At 41.8% G+C, this 19,076-nt stretch overlaps 1 protein-coding gene across 1 annotated transcript in view; it reads left to right on the top strand.

Moving 5' to 3' along the window:
- The window catches only part of LOC132396292 (15-hydroxyprostaglandin dehydrogenase [NAD(+)]-like), a 77,646-nt gene extending 60,405 nt beyond the window's left edge, over positions 1 to 17,241 (top strand). The window contains exons 5-7 of the mRNA XM_059973819.1: positions 2,680 to 2,756; positions 4,542 to 4,705; positions 16,645 to 17,241. Coding sequence (XP_059829802.1) covers positions 2,680 to 2,756; positions 4,542 to 4,705; positions 16,645 to 16,753 — 350 coding nt within the window. The 3' untranslated portion in view covers positions 16,754 to 17,241. The remainder of the gene's footprint in view (positions 1 to 2,679; positions 2,757 to 4,541; positions 4,706 to 16,644) is intronic.
- The last annotated feature ends 1,835 nt before the right edge of the window (positions 17,242 to 19,076 follow it).

Here is a 19,076-nt window from a genome sequence, read left to right as displayed (position 1 = left end):
CACACTTCTGCATTCAGACAAATTAGGAGAATGGGCAAAATGGCAAATGAAGTACAATGTTGAAAAATACATGGTCATGTGCTTTGGTAGTTGAAATAAATGTACAGACTAATTTCTAAATGGGGGGGGGGGATCAAAAAACCTGAGATGCAAAGGGGCTTGGGAGTCCTTGTGCAGAACACCTTAAAGTTAATTTGCAGGTAGAGTTGGCGGTGAGGGAGGCAGATGACATGTTAGCATTCATTTCAAGAAGTCTAGAACACAAGAGCAAGGATGTGATGCTGAGGCATGGGTGAGGCCTCACCTTGAGTATTGTGAAAAGGTTTTGGGCTCCTCATCTTAAAAAAGATATGCTGGCATCGGAGAGGGTCCAGAGGAAGTTCACAAGGATGATTCCGGGAGTGTAAAGGTCATCATATGAAGAATGTTTGATAGCTCTGGGTCTGTACTTGCTGGAATTGGGGGGGGATCTCAGTGAAACATTTTGAATGTTGAAAGTCCTAGACAGAGAAGATGTGGAAAGGATGTTTCCCATGGTAGGGCAGACTAGGACAAGATTGCACAGCCTCAGGATAGAGGGGTGTCCATTTAAAACAGAGATGCAGAGAATTTTCCTTCGCTAGAGGGTGGTGAATTTGCAGAATTTGTTTCCATAGACAGCTGTGGAAGCCAGGTCATTGGGTGTATTTAAGGCAAAGATTGATAGGTTCCTGACTGGATCAAAGGTTTCGGGGAGAAGGCCATGAAATGGGGTTGAGGAAGTGTAAAAAGGATAGCCATGATTGAATGGCACAGCAGACCCTATAGGCCAAATGGCCTAAATCTGCTCCTATGTGTTATGGTCTTATGGCTTCTGGTTGGACTTTGAGACATCCGTTCTTGAGCTACCTACATCATCTACACACTTACTGATGTAGCTAATGACAAATGAGGAAGAATCAAGAATGCATCTGTTCCATTTGTGGCAGCCTCCTTAACATCTACCAGATAGTCTTTTCAAAAAAGTCCTGGAGCTTAGAGATTTCCTCATTAGGCCATACAGTGATAGTCTCCTCGAATGGTTTCTCTAGTTCTAGTTTATGTACAGTTTTTCATGAATTCTATTATAATTCTTTATTTTTCTGTCATTGCTTGCAAGAAAATGAATCTGAGGGTACTATATGGTGACATATAAATGCTTTGATAATAAATTTACTTTGACTTTGGCTTTGAGACCAAGAAAGATGCAGCACTGCAAAAGAAGGTGGTGCCAGTGAAGAGAGGGTGATGGAAGTCTGCCAGTCACTCACTGAAAGAAATGAAACAGCCCAAGTGAAGGAGAAAGCAAAATCACTGTGAAACTTTGAGATACAAAACACTAAAATTATTGAACATCTGAAATAAAGGAGAATGCCATAAATTCTTTACAGGCCAGGCAGCATCTGTGGTGAGAGAAACAGAGTTGATGCTAACCTTTCATCAGAACTCTCCATTTCTGTTGCAAACGAGAAAAGCACTTCTGTAAATCACTGTTGTGCCCAATGAAACTGAAGGTGAGACATCTGCCTACCTGGTTACCTCATTGAAAAATTAATTTGAGTTAAAGGATCTAGGCTGGGATTCACCTTAGGATCTGTATGAATATGTCACAGCCATCACTGTCTTCATCAAGAACCTTGTGGATGAGTGTGTGCCATTGAAAATGTACGGAGTTTTCCCAAACCAGAAGCCCTGTATGAACCAGAAGTTTTGCAATCTACCGAGGGCTAGGTCAGTGACATTCCAGACCGATGATCCACAATCCTACAGAATGTCCGGGTGTGACACACAAAAGACCAGTGTGGGAACAAAAAAGGTAATTCTGAGTGAAACTAGACACAGAATGAAATGTACAGTACTGTACGAAAAGACTGAGATACATAAATATAGCTAGGGTGCCTAAGGCTATTGCATAGTACTGTATGACAGCTGTGGCAAAGTTTTCATGCCATTATTTTCTTAAAGACAAAACTAACCACATAAAAGCTAGCGACACTTGCAGGCTGCCTAGCACAAATCTTGCAGATTTGATTTGACAGAAATGACACATTTCACAGTATGTTTCAATATTTTCGTGTGCATGTGACAAATAAAACGAATCTGTTTTAATCTTCTGAAGTATTTGTCACTGCATATTATTTTACTTCTAATTAGCTGCCTTGTGTGCACAGCCACATAGGAAAGCCACAGTTCCCAGGGGTAACTCATGGAACTCGTGTCATGTCCTCTCATGAGATGGAATTTTCCCATGTGCTTTCTGTTGAAAGACCACTGTTTATTCAAATGGCCTGTGAAAAGATCGCAGGCAAGCGAACTCACCCTGTAGATAACGATACGAAAATATTCTTCCTGCCACTCAGAAAAATAAGTATTTCTTTTACCTTGATATCTATTGAAAATATTCACGAACCATTGACACATGTACGTTAAAAAAAAACTACCCGAGGAATGCAGTCAATGTAAGGCGGTAGCATTGGGGAACAATGTGCACATTGTACCTGAGCAAAGGAGTGTCTACTCTCTGCTCCTTGTGGATTGCTTCATGCCATTCCCCACTGTATGCCCGGTAGCCACAGGATCAGCTCAGCAAAGGTCTGTGCACATTCATCCATAACCTTGCATTTTTGAGAAACCTTATTGTGTATTTCCTCTGACATTCAGGTTTCCTACCAGCAGCCCACGCTCCGGTGTACACAGCCTCAAAGCACGGAGTGCTAGGCTTCACGAGATCCCTCGCTGTGAGTATTGTCAGCTATAATGGCGATTGCCCCAAATGACCAGGTTGGCCGTCGTTTTCTAAATAGGTGCTAGAGCTACTTTTATTACAGAAGTAATGAATATATCAAACCGACAATTGGATGGAGTCATTCAGACGACCTCTTCATAGCAGTGCTGATTCTGGGTCCATTGACACTAAGTAGAATTAGACCAATCCATTGGGTCTGCCTGCCATTCAGCTATGGCCTATTTACTTTCCCTTTCAACCCCATTCTCCTACCCTTTCCCTGGAACTATTGACGACCTTGCTCATCAAGAACCTATCAACCTCCACTTTAAATATACCCAAAGACAAGGCCTCCAGAGCTGTCTGTGGCAATGAATTGCACATATTCACCATCCTCTGGCTAGAGAAATTCCTCCTCAACTCTGTTCTGAAGGGAGGTCCTATTCTGAGTTGATGCTTTCTGGTCCTAGTGACTCCAACTATTGGAAATATTCTCTCCATGTCTACTCAGTCTGGACCTTCCACTATTCAGTAGGTTTCACTGAAATCCTCCCTCGTTTTTCTAATCTCCAGCCAGTGCATGCCCAGAGCTATGAAATGCTTCTCAGACATTAACATTTTCATTCCCAGGATCATTCTCACGAACCTCCCCTGGAACCCTCTCAAATGCCAGCACACCTTTTCTTAGATATGGGGGCCAAAACTGCTCAGAGTACTCCAAGTGTGGTCTGTCCAATGACATGGAAAGCCTCAGCATTACATCCTTACTTTTATATTCTAATCCTCTCAAAATAAATGACAACACTGCATTTGCCTTTCTTACTACCAATTCAACCTTTAGGGAATCCTGCACAAGGACTTCTTGGTCCGTTTGCATCTCCAATTTCTGAAATTGTTTCCTCGGAGTTCTCTAATTTTTCCTGAAATCCATCCAGGACTATTTTGCATGCTTCCTCACTCCCATAATAATTCCATGTGGTAGATGCAAGGTGGGGGTAAATGTGGCTAGACTACTCATCAAAGGTGGATAAATGAATTAGATCTGAAAAAAATATTCGAAGGGCAAATTTAAATAATTTGAATTGGGAATTCAGGAGGAAATTCGTTATGTGAAGACATATCAGCATGGATTAATGATTAAATTTATGCCATTCAAGATCAAAAATATGAGCACATTCAGATGATATGTCTGACCCTAGCTAAGATATAACATGTTGCTTGCTGGGTATCAGCACCTTGGAGGAGCTATCCCACAAAACAATAAATTTTGTGACATATGTCAGGGACAATAAATCTGAATCAGATTCTGACCCGAGTCAGAAGCTTATAGGCCCACAGCAGGAATTATGCCCTGACTTTCCCAGATCCTGTCACTGGAGTAGTCCACATGAAAACTCACTGACATCCCGTTCATAATTGGCTATTATTCTACATTCTGACTTCGGTCAGAACCCATCAGGGTGGGATAAAGGAACACACACAAAATGCTGGAGGAACTCAGCAGGTCAAACAGCATCTGTGAAGAGGGATAAAGTATTGACATTTGGGGCCGAAACCCTTCATCAGGACTCATGCAGAATCGCTTGTGTATCGGATAGGACAAAACTAGTTAAGGCTTACAGAGCAGCAGAATCCAACCTTGCTAAAGTTTATTAAGACTGAGTAAACAAACAAATAAAATAAATACTAGAGATTCTCTATAATCAAATGAAACTGCTCTCTCTGATCAAACTACATCCAAGAGCTTCTGGGAAAGGGAAGGACCATTGACCTAATAACCAACCTTTCTTTCCTACAGGAAGCTTCTAAACTTGGAAATTATGGAATTCGTGTCAATGCCCTGTGCCCAGGTTTTGCCAATACGCATATTCTGGACACCATAAACCACAAGGAAAACCTTGGAACATTTTTTCAATTTAAGGATGCGGTCAAGCAATTGATGGAAGTCTCGGGAGTACTGGAGTAAGTTTGTACCTGTAGTTCTTCTGATTCCCATAAGAACATGAGAAATAGGGGCAAGAGATGACCATAAAGTCCCTCAAGCTTGCTGCGTTATTCAATATGATCAAAGCTGCTCCCGTGTCGCTTATCCCTTGATTCAATCAGTGTCCCAAAATATATCTGCCTCAGTCTCAACAAACAGGCATCAAGATCCTTCAATAGATCATTCCAAAGATACATGACCCTCTGCATAAACAGATTTAAATAATCGATCACTCATTCAAAGTCAAAGTGGCTCGGCACAGTAGCGTCGTGGCTAGCACAATTGCTTTACAGAGCCTGCGATCACTGAATGGTGGTTAATTCCTGCAGTGTCAGTGCTTCCTCTAATTTGTAATGACCAGTGGGTGCAAAAATCTTGCGCTGTGCAATTTTTGGTCAGTGATAAGAACATGCATGCACTGAATTTTTAAGTGGAAGTAAACCTGAAGCTAAACTAAGGATAATAAGCCTTTCTGCTTTAAATGAACTAGCAGTTCTTTTGCAGTTCACACCCCTTGCTTCTTTGGAATTTGACATAGTGGATCACTAATTTCTTCAATAAAAGCAGAATAAAGAAGTCAGTTCTAAAATATGCAGACAAATCATCACAAACTCCACATTGACAACACCATCCACAGAAACCAGAAAAGGTAATGTGATCGTGTACAATTGTGAAATGTACTTGACATGCCAATGAGGTAGAGGGTGTCAACTTTTTGGGCGCAGTTTAAATTCCTTTGTGTGCTAGTAGCAAAAGATGTGTGTGTCGGCAATGTGCACACCTTAGAGGAAGCATTGCTTACAGCTGCCCCCAGTACAGTCCTAGCTGATTTGATTTGCTGTAAACAACACATTTCACTATATGTTTTGATGTACATGTGACAACTAAAAGCTAATCTAATCTTTAAGAAGCAAACACGAGGAAATCTGCAGATGCTGGAAATTCAAGCAACACACTCAAAATGCTGGTGGAACGCAGCAGGCCAGGCAGCATCTTTAGGGAGAAGCGCTGTCGACGTTTCGGGCCGAGACCCTTCGTCAGGAGTCCTCCCTATCATCAGCGCTTCTCCCTATAGGTGCTGCCTGGCCTGCTGTGTTCCACCAGCATTTTGTGTGTGTGGCTAATCTTTAAGAAGTCAAGTTTATTCTCATGTGCACAAGCACACGTATGCACGGGTGAAATGAAAGAATTAATTGCAGCAGTATCAAATGCAACTAGCATCAGATTAGCAGCATCTACAAGAAAAGTATTAAATAAACATATCATACACCATTTTTATGAGAAACAACACAATTAGAGCAAAAAAAAGGCCACTTTAGTGTTAAGTGTTCAAAGTGGTCATTGTGTTGCTAAACTGTAGTTCTTGTGTTGTGCCAGTTGGTTTGACACTGAATGGTTGAAGGAACATTGTTGTGTAGGTCCTGCCCAAAGGTAGATGCAAGAAAATGGCATGGCCCAGATGGTAGGGGTCCTTAATGATGAATATTGATGGATGATGGATGAATACTGAATTTATTTAGGATTCTTCAACCAGAAAAAAATAACTTCACTGCATCAACTCCTGCCCAAACTTCTTTGATTATAATATGATCATATACCATTGTTACACACTCCAGTCAGTAGAAGCCAATTAGGATCAGACACTTGGACAGTGCAGGAACAAGCTCAACAAGCAATCTACTGAAGGGATTCATTGCATTGAGTAGTACCATCCTGATACATTGTTCTAAGATTAAAAATTGTTTATTGTCATTCTTCAGTACATAAGGTAAAGGAAAATGAAATGATTGTTACTCCAGATCTGATGCAGCATAAAAAGCACACAATAAGCATAAAAACACAATTAACATAAAACAATAAATATAATTACTTAAGATTTGGCTTATAGTAATAGACTGATTGTATGTCCTTGAAGTGACACTAGGTATAGGTGTATCTGTAAAATGGTGCTGCTGACAGGAAATGATAAAGTAGTGGTGGTGGTGGGGTGAGGGTGTGGTGGCATGGGTTAATGGGCGAGGGTGTAGACCAACCTCATGGCTTGGGGGAAGTGACTGTTTTTCAGTCTGGTCGTCCTGACGTGGGTGCTGTAGAGCTTCATCCCTGATGGGAGTGGGACAAACAATTCATGAGTGTGGGTGGGATCCTCATTGATACTGCTGGCCTCTTCCAGCACATTTCTGCATACGTCCTAGATGGCAGGTACGCTGGTGCCAGTGATACATTGTAGAGCCTTCAGTAGAGTTTGCACATCAGGCCATGATGCAACCAACAAGCATACATTTATACAGATCCTACACTAATCCCATTTTAGCTCTCCCGACATAACTCTCCCCGGACTCCATCACTCTAGGGAGCACTTCGAGGAAAGTCGTGTGGTCAGGGGAGGAACATGCAAACTTCACAAAGACACACTGGAGATCAGGATTGAGCCTGGGTTATTGACAGTGTAGTCAAAGTCAAAATCAAAGTAAATTTATTATGAAGTACATAAATGTCACTATATACTACCTCGAAATTCAGTTTCTTTTATCAACATGCCGAAACTATGTGAACTTCTCAAAAAGCAGAGGGGCTGTCATGCCTTCTTTGTGACGGCACTTCCGTGCTGGTTCCGCAGAAGCTCCTCTGATATGATAACACCAAGGAATTGAAAGTTACTGACCCTCTATACCTCCAATGCCCTCATGAGGACTGGCTCATTGATCTTGGGCTTCTTCCTCCTGTACTCAATAATGAGCTCTTTGGTTTTGCTGACGTTGAGTGAGAGATTGTTGTGATGCTATTTGACAAGATTTTTAATCTCACTGCTAGGTAGGGTAACAGCTCTACCAGCTGTGTCTAACTCTACTCAATCTCTCCTCAGAGAGCATTGAGGATCAAAGACCAGTGTGTTAAAATAATTTCTCTCCAGCACCTCCATGTTAAGACACGGTAGCACCAAATGCCTCAGTAAGGGTATGGGCCACGGAAAACAGCTCTCCAGAGTCCTCTGTCTGAGACTAGTCTTTCAAACTGGATAATGGAAGGTTTGTCGGCCCTGTGGCCTTCACATTTACATATCTTTTCTAGGAGAAGGTCCTTCCTTTCCCACGAATGTGGTCTTTGGACCTTCTGTAAGCGTTTCTGGAGCTCTGTGCTTGCTGGCCTCATGCCTATCCTCCTCCTTTCATAGGCTTGCTTGGGACCATTCATGGCAGGGCTTACTAAATCATTGCACCTGTAAAATTGCATCAATTCAACAACCTCATGTTGACCAGATGAAATGTATAGGTAGGGCCATAGCAACAGCCATTCTCCACTGAGCTTGAGTGAGACTAGAACTAGAGGTCACAGGTTAAGGGTGAAAGGTGAATTATTTAAGGGGAACCTGAAGGGGAAATTTCTTCACTCATAGGGTGCTGTGAATGTGGAATGAGGCACCATGGTAGATGACAGTCTGATTTCAATTTTAAATAGTAATTTTGATAATTACATATGGATGGAAGGGGCTTGGAGGTCTAGGGTCCAGGTATGGAACGATGGGACTATCCAAAGTAATAGTCTGGCATGGGCTAGATGGGCCAAAGGTCTTGTTTCTGCACCATGGTGCCCTATGACTCTATAACAATGCAGTAAATATCAGCTGTTTGCTTTCAAGGCCTTTGTGCTCTCCTTGAAAATGATGAACAGATAGAATCTAACTGGCTCATCAAATCTGCACCACACTCATGATAAGTGCCATGGTGGCATAGTGGTATCTGCGCCGGAATCCGGAGCGAAGGCTCCCGAGTTCGAATCCAGCCGGCTCCCTTGCGCACTTTCCTTCCGTGCTGGGTTGAGTGTTGAGCTAGCAAGTCGGCCTCATAAAAATAAGAAAGGCTGCTAAAAAAAAAAACGTCATCACGATGGTGTGCTGATGACTCCACTTGAAATTTATGGCTTATTATTATTATTAAAGCAAAAGTTGCAGACAGTAGGATAAATGCAGAAAAGGATGTTATTAATTGCAATTACATAGGGCTTCAGTGAGAATGTTTTGTGTGTAGTGTACAGTTTTATTGCAGTGTGCTTTTGTTGAATAAAGAGCATTCTTGCCATAAAGGCAATAAGAAATCACCAGGCTTGTTTCTGGGAAAGTGGGTTTGTCAAATGAGAAGAGAATGAATAGACTGGGCTTGAATTCTCCAGAGTTTAGAAGAAACTAATCACATTGGAACTTGCAAAGTTTTTTGTAGAGCTCGGATGTAGGCGGTATGTTTCTCCTGGGTGAATAACCTGGAAATTTGAGTCACAGTGTCAGAATAATAGAAGGTGAAGAAATCCCTTCACTTAAAGGCTGGTGAATCAAGGAACATGTGGTAATATAGGAAAAGGGAGTTAATGTAAACTATTTATAAACTTGATAAAGGGCAAAGCATCCGCTACTGTTATATCCTTCTTTAAAAATACTCTGGAGAATTCCTACACCATCTCTTTCAGAGAAACTAATTCTTTACAGGAAATATTAGGCATTGCATACCTTCTGAGGGTGCACATCATTTACCATGGATCTTTGAAGAGCAGGAGGAATTCATTCCATGGATTGTATCCAGAGTGAGTGAAACATCTTCCCACTCCCCACCTCCTGGTTCATGGAGTGGTAGTCCATGAAGAATGCATTTGGATGAACATTTGAAGTGGCAGATGGCATTCAATCCCGAAAAAATATCAGCTTTATTTGTCACGTGTACATCAAAACATACAGAGAGATGAGGCATTTGCGTCAAATCAAATCAGTGAGGATTGTCACGAGCAGCCCGCAAATGCCACTGCACTTGCTGCACCGTATATCTTTGGACTGTGGGAGGAAACCAGAACATCCAGAGGAAACCTGAGTGGTCATGGCAAGGACATCTAAACTCTTCACAGACAGCAGAGGGAATTAAACCCCAATCTTACAGCTGGTGCTGTAAAGTGATTGCACTGAGAGGCTGTACTGCCCAAAGTGTGAAGTGATCCATCCTGAAACTTCAAACCTGAAGGCAAAATACATGATTGGCGGCAGGATTCTTAGCAGAGTGGAGGAACCAAGGGACCCTGGGGTCTATGTTCATAGATCCTTCAAGGTTGCTGCACAGATAGATGGTGTGATTAAGAAGGCATATGGTGTGCTCGTCTGCATCAGTCGGGGGGGTTGAGTTCAAGATCTGCAAGGTGACCACACTTAGAATATTGTCCTCATTATAGGAAGGATGTGGAGTCTTTAGAGAAGGTGCAGAGATTTACCAGGATGCTATAAGAGGGCATGTCTTAAGAATATAGGTTGAGCAAGCGAGGGCTATTCTCTTTGGAGCGAAGGAGGATGAGAGGTGACTTAATAGAGAGGTGACGATAAGGAGCATAGATCTGGTGGACAGCCAGAGACTCTTCCCCAGGATAGAAATGGCTAATATGGGCGGGGAGTAATCTCAAGGTGATTGGAAGAAAAGTATGGGGGTGATATTAGAGGTAGGGGTGGCTGTGCAGAATGCACTCTGGAGGTGGTGATAGAGATAGACACATTAGAAACATTTAAGAGACCCTTCGATAATCGATGCAAGAAAAGTGGAGGGCTATGTAGGAGGAAGCATTAGATTGATCTTGGAATAGGTTAAAATGTTCTATTCTATGCTCTGTGAATACTTTCGGCTCTATTACACTTCCAGCTGTTTCTCTTTCCAATCAGCTTCCCAGCTCTTTAATTCACCCTTCTGCAACTCCCCCCCCCAATATCACCTTGTGCTTCTTCCTCCCCTCTCCCCACATTCTGACTCTGACTCCTCATCTTTTTCTCTCCTGTGCTGATGAAGGGTCTTAGCCAAAAACATCATCTATACTCTTTTCCATAGATGCTGCCTGACCTGCAGAATTCCTCTGGCATTTTGTGTGTGTCGTTTGTAGGTTTTTGAAAGGGTGGATATGGAGAAGATGTTTCCTTATAGTGAAGGGTCTGGACCCAAAGGGCATAGTTTCGGTATACAAGGACATCACTTTGGAATAGAGATTAGGAGGAATTTCTTCAGCTAGAGGATGGGGGAATCTGTCAAATTCATTGCCATGGTGCTTGTGGAGACCAGGTGACTGAGTACATTTAAAGCAAAGTTTGACAGGTTCTTGATTAGTAAAGTTGTCAAAGGTTCCTTTGACAACAGGGAGAAGGCAGAAGAATGGAGTTGAGGAATAAATCGGGCATGGTGGAATGCAGGAGCAGACTCAGTGGGCTGAAGGGCCTAATTTTGCTGCTTTGTCTTATGGTCCTAGACCAAAGAATCAAACATAGAATGAGCTCATGGTCCAAGAGGGCCAATGACTCCTGTATACTTGGACGCCCGACACAAACCTCTCAGGGTATCGGATGCATATCCCCAATGCTATTACTATAAACTCAAGTTCACAGCAACAGAGCTCTACAATGCATGGAAATAACAACGCAAGAGGTCATTTCCATTAAATAAGCTCACCTAGGGTAAACATGATTTGGATATAAGCAAACATAAAAGTTTGAATGTTCCTTCCAAGGCAAACAAAGGCAGTTACTCTGACACACCAATTCAAATTTACCATTCGCCAGGGAAAATAATTTAACTCACACCAGAATAAACTTAGATCTAAAATGTATTGTCAAAAATTCTTAAGCTATATTATACAAAATACAGAAAAAAAGCGTCATATATATAAATAATAGTCTATATTTCTCATGTAATTGTTGGAGCCCCTTGTAGCGTAATCAATCCAGTTTACTTCACTTCATTTCCTCACAACATGAAACTGTCTCACACTAAAGAACCTGTCCCAGGAAACAAATATTCACACGACATCCAAGTGAAAAACATCGAATTTTCTTCAATGTCATATAGCTAACTAAAAGATATCTGCACATTCTCCGTGAGACCATTGTCTGCACAGGAATTCCCCAGCATCAGTATCTGCCCTTCCAAATGGGTTCTGTGAGCATTTCACCATGTTCTCCTCTGATGTTCATTGTCCATTTCCATTCTCCTTCTTCAATTCCACGCTCTCAAGAAGATGCCTCCCGATCTCCTTTTACCGCACTTTGTAGAATGTTCCCAAGACAAATCCTATTGGCTAATGCAACAACCCTAACTTATCAATCAACTATATTTTTATTTTAAACAGCAAAAATTGTATATCGTAATCAAAGGAACACATTGCACTTTGAGAAAATCTGCAGGAGATAAAAGTCCCAATAGGATAACTGTATTAATAAAATAAAGCATGGTGTTAAACAAGGGGATTACACTTACCTATTTATGAAACTTTATAAATGTCGTTTAGCTATTGTAATTGTACCCATCTCAACCACTTCCTCTGGCAGAATTAGAGATCAAATTAGATGGACACAGGGCAAGCCAAAGAATATTAATGATCCCTTGTCACCCATTGTGTGTTGCTTCTCAGAGTCACCACCCTAACACAATGGAGAAGCATGTACGTTCCTGAGATCCCGAGAGCAATGCCATCTAGATTTTAACTCCTGGTAGGGTCACCCATGGTGGTAAGGCCAACGGGGAGGTTCCAGACTAACGGTGATCAACCAAGACTTCATCTGTGGAGCAGGCAGGAGATAATGAAACACCTGTGTAGCGCCAGTCTCATCGTGTGTGACCAGTCGTCGCACTCTTCTGAGAAAACCAAATTTATATTGGGTGCTAGTAGGCCATCAGAAGAATCTAGGTATGAGAAGGAGGCAGTGAATAGAAACCACACGCGTCTGGGGATAAGGTTTTTTTTATAAGAAAAGAACAATATGTACAAAATATTTACATGAGCAAGAACAATTCAAATTCCAACATTCTGTTTAGGTTCCAAATCTTAAGTATCAAACCAAAACAAATTCCTTTTTAAATAGAATCAGTGAGATTCCTTTATTACTCTAATTTCTCTAACAAATTAGATCTAGTGTTATTTGCTATTTGAAAATTAACAGACTAAACTTTCCTTTTTACTTAGCCCTACTTAGTGGCCAAGTGATTAAGGCATTGGTCTAGTGATCTGAAGGTCGCTAGTTCGAGCTTTAGTTAAGGCAGACTGTTGTGTCCAACAGCAAGGCACTTAACCACACATTGCTCTGCGATGACACCGGTGCCAAGTTGTATCGTCCCTTGCCCTTCCCTTGGCAACATCGGTGGCATGGAGAGGGGAGACTTGCATCATGGGCAACTGCCAGTCTCCCATACAACCTTGCCCAGGCCTGCGCTCTGGAAACTTTCCAGGGCACAAATCCATGGTCTCTCAAGACTAATGGATGCCTATCATTAGTTAGTTAGAAACCAAATATTATTCCTATTCTCAAGTATTATAGTTAAAACAACAACACACACAAAATGCTGATGGAACACAGCAGGCCAGACAGCATCTATAGGGAGAAACGCTGTCGACGTTTCGGGCCGAGACCCTTCCTCCAGACTAACCGAAAGGAAAGATAGTAAGAGCTACTATCTTTCCTTTTGGTTAGTCCTGACAAAGGATCTCGGCCCGAAACATCGACAGCGCTTCTCCCTATAGATGTTGCCTGGCCTGCTGTGTTCCACCAGCATTTTGTGTGTGTTGTTCTTTGAATTTCCAGCATCTGCAGATTTCCTCATGCTTGCATTTTATAGTTAACTTCAGTTTCAGTTCCAGGCAGTATATCTATAAGTTTAATTTCAAATTCAAAAATTATATATACACAGTTTAACACCTTTCACGCCAATTCTCCAACATCACAACTCTTAAACAAAGTAAATCTCATTCAGTAACTAATCAGTCTTTGCAAAAATAATAGTTCTTGCCAAAAAATAATTTGGATTCTTTGAAAGAAAACAACTTGCACATCCAACCGTATTAAATCCTCTGGGTCATTACACATTCTGTTTCCGCGCTGGTTCTTCCTCTTGAGTGGCTTCTTGGGTCGTTGATCACAATTCTATCTCCTTTACCATAACATTGGAGATGGATAGGAACAGACAAGTTAGGGAAACGTTTAATTGGAGTAAGGGGAAATATGAGGCTGTCAGGCAGGAACTTGGAAGCATAAATTGGAAATAGATATTCTCGGGGAAATACACGGAAGAAATGCGGCAAATGTTCGGGAGATATTTGCACGGGGTTCAGTGTAGGTACTTTCCAAAGAGACAGGGAAACACTGGTAGGGTACTGGAACTGTGGTGTACAAAGGCTGTTGTAAATTCAGTCAAGAAAAGAAAAAGAGCTTACAAAAGGTTCAAAAAAACTAGGTAATGATAGAGATCTAGAAGATTATAAGGCTAGCAGGAAGGAGCTTAAGAATGAAATTAGGAGACCCCCTTCTGGGGAAGGCCTTGGTGGAAAAGATTAAGAAAATCCCCAAGGCATTCTACAAGTATGTGAAGAGCAAGAGAATAAGAAGTGAGAATAGGACCAATCGAGTGTGACAGTGGAAAAGTGTGTATTGAACCGGAGGAGATGGAAGAAGTACATAATGAATACTATTCACTATGGAAAAGGATCTTGGCAATTGTAGGGATGACTTGCAGCAGACTGAAAAGCTTAAGCATGTAGGTATTAAGAAAGAGGATGTGCTGAAGCTTTTGGAAAGCATCAAGTTGGATAAGTCACTGGGACCGGACGGGATGTACCCTAGGCTACTGTGGGAAGTGAGGGTGGAGATTGCTGAGCCTCTGGCAATGATCTTTGCATCATCAATGAGGATGGGAGAGGTTCCGGAGTATTGGGGGGTTGTGGATGTTGTTTCCTTATTCAAGAAAGTGAGCAGGGATAGCCCAGGAAATTATAGATCAGTGAGTCTTACTTCAGTGGTTGGTAAGATGATGGAGCAGATCTTGAGAGGCAGGATTTATGAATGTTTGGAGAGGCATAATATGATTAGGAATAGTCAGCATGGCTTTGTTAAGGGCAGGTCATGCCTTACAAGCCTGATTGAATTTTTTGAGGATGTGACTAAACACGTTGATGAAGGTAGAGCCGTAGATGTAGTGTATATGGATTTCAGCAAGGCATTTGATAAGGCACCCCATGCAAGGCTTATTGAGAAAGTAAGAGGGAATGGGATCCAAGGGGACATTGCTTTGTGGATCCAGAACTGGCTTGCTCACAGAAGTCAAAGAGTGGTTGTAGATGGGTCATATTCTGCATGGAGGCCAGTGATCAGTAGTGTGCCTCAGGGATCTGTTCTGGGACCCCTATTCTTTGTGATTTTTATAAATGACCTAGACGAGGAAGTGGAGGGATAGGTTAGTAAATTTGCTGATGACACAAAGGTTGGAGGTGTTGTGGATAGAGTGGAGGGTTGTCAGAGGTTACAGGGGGACATTGATAGGATGCAAAACTAGGCTAAGAAGTGGCAGATGGATTTCAACCTAGATAATTGTGAAGTGGTTCATTTTGGTAGGTCTAATATGATGGCAGAATACAGCATTAATGGCAAGACTCCTGGCAGTATAAAGGATCAAAGGGATTGAAGTCCCAGTCCATAGGACACTCAAAGCAGCTGCGCAGGTTGACTCTGTGTTAAGAAGCATACGGTGCATTGGCCTTCATCAATCATGGGATTGAGTTTAAGAGCCGAGAGGTAATGTTGCAGCTATATAGGACCCTGGTCAGACCCCACTTGGAGTACTGTGCTCAGTTCTGTTCACCTCACTATAGGAAGGATGTGGAAACCATAGAAAGGGTGCAGAGGAGATTTACAAGGATGTTGCCTGGATTGGGGAGCATGCCTTATGAGAATAGGTTGAGTGAACTTGGCCTTTTCTTCTTGGAGCGACGGAGAATGAGAGGTGACCTGATAGAGGTGTATAAGATGATGAGAGGCATTGATCGTGTGGATAGTCAGAGGCTTTTTTCCAGGGCTGAAATGGCTAGCACATGAGGGCATAGTTTTAAGGTGCTTGGAAGTAGGTACAGAGGAGAGGTCAGGGGTAAGTTTTTTACACAGATAGTGGTGAGTGCTTGGAATGGGCTGCTGGTGGTGGTGGAGGCGGAAACGATAGGTTCTTTTAAGAGACTCCTGGATGGATACATGGAGCTTAGAAAAATAGAGGACTATGGGTAAACCTAGGTAATTTCTAAGGTAAGGACATGTTCGGCACAGCTTTGAGGGCCGAAGGGCCTTTATTGTGCTGTAGGATTTCTATGTTTCAATTAAATAGTTTATCATCCATGGAAAGTCAATTCACAAACTTGTACAAAAACTTGACCAAATCCTTGGTATGATTTTGCAGAACTAATTGTCGACTACACGGTGGGGATTTTGAACACTGGTCTCAGCTGATATTTTCTCATTAAAGCTGCTGCATGTTATAGCTGAAGCTTCAATAAATCTTTTATCGCTATCGTCTCTCCTCCAAGGGTTTCACCCTGAGGGTTTCAAGTTAGTAGCGTAAAGATGTTCACTACTAATTCCACTCTTAACAGTTCATGCCTTCAGCTTCTAATCATTGCTGTGTTTGTTTCCTTGTCCGTCCTGTGTCCAGCCTGCCCTGCCCTCACTTGGCGTTTTTTTCAAATACTCTTTTTGGTAAATCGGTAAATCTTGTTTTCATCCTGCTGTGGGGACAACATAGCATAACAACTTTGGGTTTAATTAATCTGGGTTACAATCACGACACATCACAACAGCAATGAAGGTGGAGGAAGTGTCCCCAAACATATTCCATGCCACACTAATAGACCCTTATGCCAATCTGTCAGAGAGCACATCAGCCTCCCTATGTTAAACAAAGTCACATACAGATGTTCCCCATCACAGGAATGATCCCTTGGCAGAACATTAGGCTCAGCTTTAGTGATTGAACTATGGCTGGTTTTTGGTTATAATCACATTAATTTATCTTGTCAAAGGCCTTATGATAAAGTCATTTCATGAACTGTCTGGCTTTGCTAACATTATCTTTCTTACCAATATCATGTGTTACAGGCCATCGTTCGTGGCTGATGGCTTTATACAACTGGTTGAAGATGACAGCTTAAACGGAGCAGCAATGAGAATTACAAAATCCAGGGGCATTCACTTTGAAAATTTTTAGAACTCCAGGCAGCAGGAAAGTTCAGCTCATGGCTAACAACCCTGAATAGTGAAACAAAACTGTTATAGAAACAGCAATGAAGAATCCTATCTCTGTGTTTGACAGTATTCCTAAGTCTCCAACCAGAACTTGCATGATTGTCAGTAAACCAAGAGAAAGCTACTGACATGATGAAGGAAACTGTGAATGCTGCCAGAGATAGAGAAATTCATTGCTGCCCCAAATGCCGGTGGCATAATGGACAAAAGAAAAGGCAGGAGAACTTTGAACTCATTTACCCATTGGCAACATATGTCTATTTGCAAAGTTTTCTTTACAAGTCCCAAATTCACATTCCTCACTATTGCAGCCAAGTACAGACAAAATGGGGAGATTTGAAATCCACAATAAGGCCATTTGTCTAATCAAGGCTCAACCAATCCAGTATGAGAGAAAGATAATGTGGCTGTATTTTTCTATAAAGAAAGGCTTCCCTGCGGTCGCTTAATCCATAACTTCTTCATGTTTTTAAACTATTTAAGACTTCCTACACTATAACTATGCCAAAGATATTGTTTTGTAAAAACATTTCTTAAAGATAAGCACAAGGGACTCGGCAGGTGCTGGAAATAGGAACACACACAAATGGTAGATGCCTGGCCTGCTGAGTACTCAGGTACCTCAGGTTATATTGATCGGTTAGACTGCTGTGCAATATTGCAGTTCTGATCTGAAGTGTTTCTCAAACCTAGTATGTTGCCAGATCTGCTGGCTAGAAATTTCTAATTTTGTTTTAGATCCCAAGAAACTGCAGTATTTAAAATATTTTTTGGCGTGAATGTGCTCGCTGCACCTAGAGAGTCCTAATTTGTATGGGCTTTCAATGAACGAACAATAGCGTAGCAATTAGCACAACGCCTTACAACACCGGCGACCCAAGTTCAGTTCCCGCTGCTGCCTGTAAGGAATTTGTAAGTTCTCCTCATGACCGCATGGGTTTCCTCCCAGAGTCGAAAGATGTACCGGTTAGTAGGTTAATTGATCATTGTAAATTGTCCTGTGATTAGGCTAAGATTAAATCGGGGGGCTCTTGGGCGGCACGGCTCGAAAGGCCAGTGGGACCTACTCCTTGCTGTATCTCAATAAAAATAAATAACTAAAACAAGATGCATTCAATGCATATTTAGAAAGAATTGTCCCATACTCTCTATCCCTCATGTTTTAAAATATATTATCTGGTGGGAGATGCTGAGGACGTGGGATGATGCAGGATTACACTAAATGGTGCAGACTCGGTGGAAAGGCCTGATTCTGTGCTGTATCTCTCTATGGCTCTACGATTGTGGCCCTACACTCAGTGGCCACTTCATTAGGTACAACTGCTCATTAATGCAAATATCTAATCAGACTATGATGTGCCAGCAACTCAATGTACAAAAGCATGCAGACATGGCCAAGAGGTTCAGCTGCTGTTCAGACCAAACACCAGAATAGGGGAAAATAGGGATAATCTATGAGTTATTGCTGAACGCTTCCATTTGCAGGTGTGGGATTTTATAATTAAAATGTACTCTGAATTCAAAGGCAAAGCTATTGTAACATCTTGTTATACAATTATTAAAAGCTACAAGATCTCCAATGTCTAGACGTCTTTTGTAGTCAATCTCCATTTTATATTCTGCCCCAGCTGCATCTTAACATCTCACAAGGCGTTGATATTATTCTTTTTCTGGGATCAATGAAGACCATAAGAATATAAGACACTGGAGAGAAATAGGCCATTCGGCCCATCAAGTTTACTCCACCATTCCGTCATGGCTAATTTACAGTACTTTGGGAAAGGATTCAGCCCCCAATCCTTTGTTCACATAAATGTGTATTACAACCAGGGATCAATTTAACTGAGATTTTTGATTTGTGAATCACATGCTCCTTTTTTCACAGTACAGTCTAAAACCAGAAAATTGTAAAACATGAAAAACTAAAAATTTGAAACCTGAAATGTCAGCAGTTCAAAAGTATTCACCCCCTTTGCTCAGTACATAGTTGAACCGACTCTCACAGCTATTACAGCCAGAAATCTTTTTGGATAAGTCTCTATTAGCTTTACACAATGTGATGGAGCAAGATTTGTCCATTCCTCCTTGCAAAATTACTCAAGCTGTGCCAAGTTGTTTGGGGCATGGTGGTGGACAGCAACCTTGAGTTCTTGCCAGAGATGTTTGATCGGGTTAAGTCAAGGCTCTGACTGGGCCACTCAAGGACATCAATTTTCTTCATTTGAAGCAACTCCCTGGTTGCTCTGGCAGTGTGCTTTGGGTCCTGCTGAAAGATGAGCTTCCTC

This window comes from Hypanus sabinus, chromosome 7, assembly GCF_030144855.1.
Source record: "Hypanus sabinus isolate sHypSab1 chromosome 7, sHypSab1.hap1, whole genome shotgun sequence".
Taxonomy (NCBI): domain Eukaryota; kingdom Metazoa; phylum Chordata; class Chondrichthyes; order Myliobatiformes; family Dasyatidae; genus Hypanus; species Hypanus sabinus.
The sequence above is the reverse complement of the archived record's forward strand: the minus strand, read 5'-3'. Positions and strand labels throughout refer to the sequence as shown.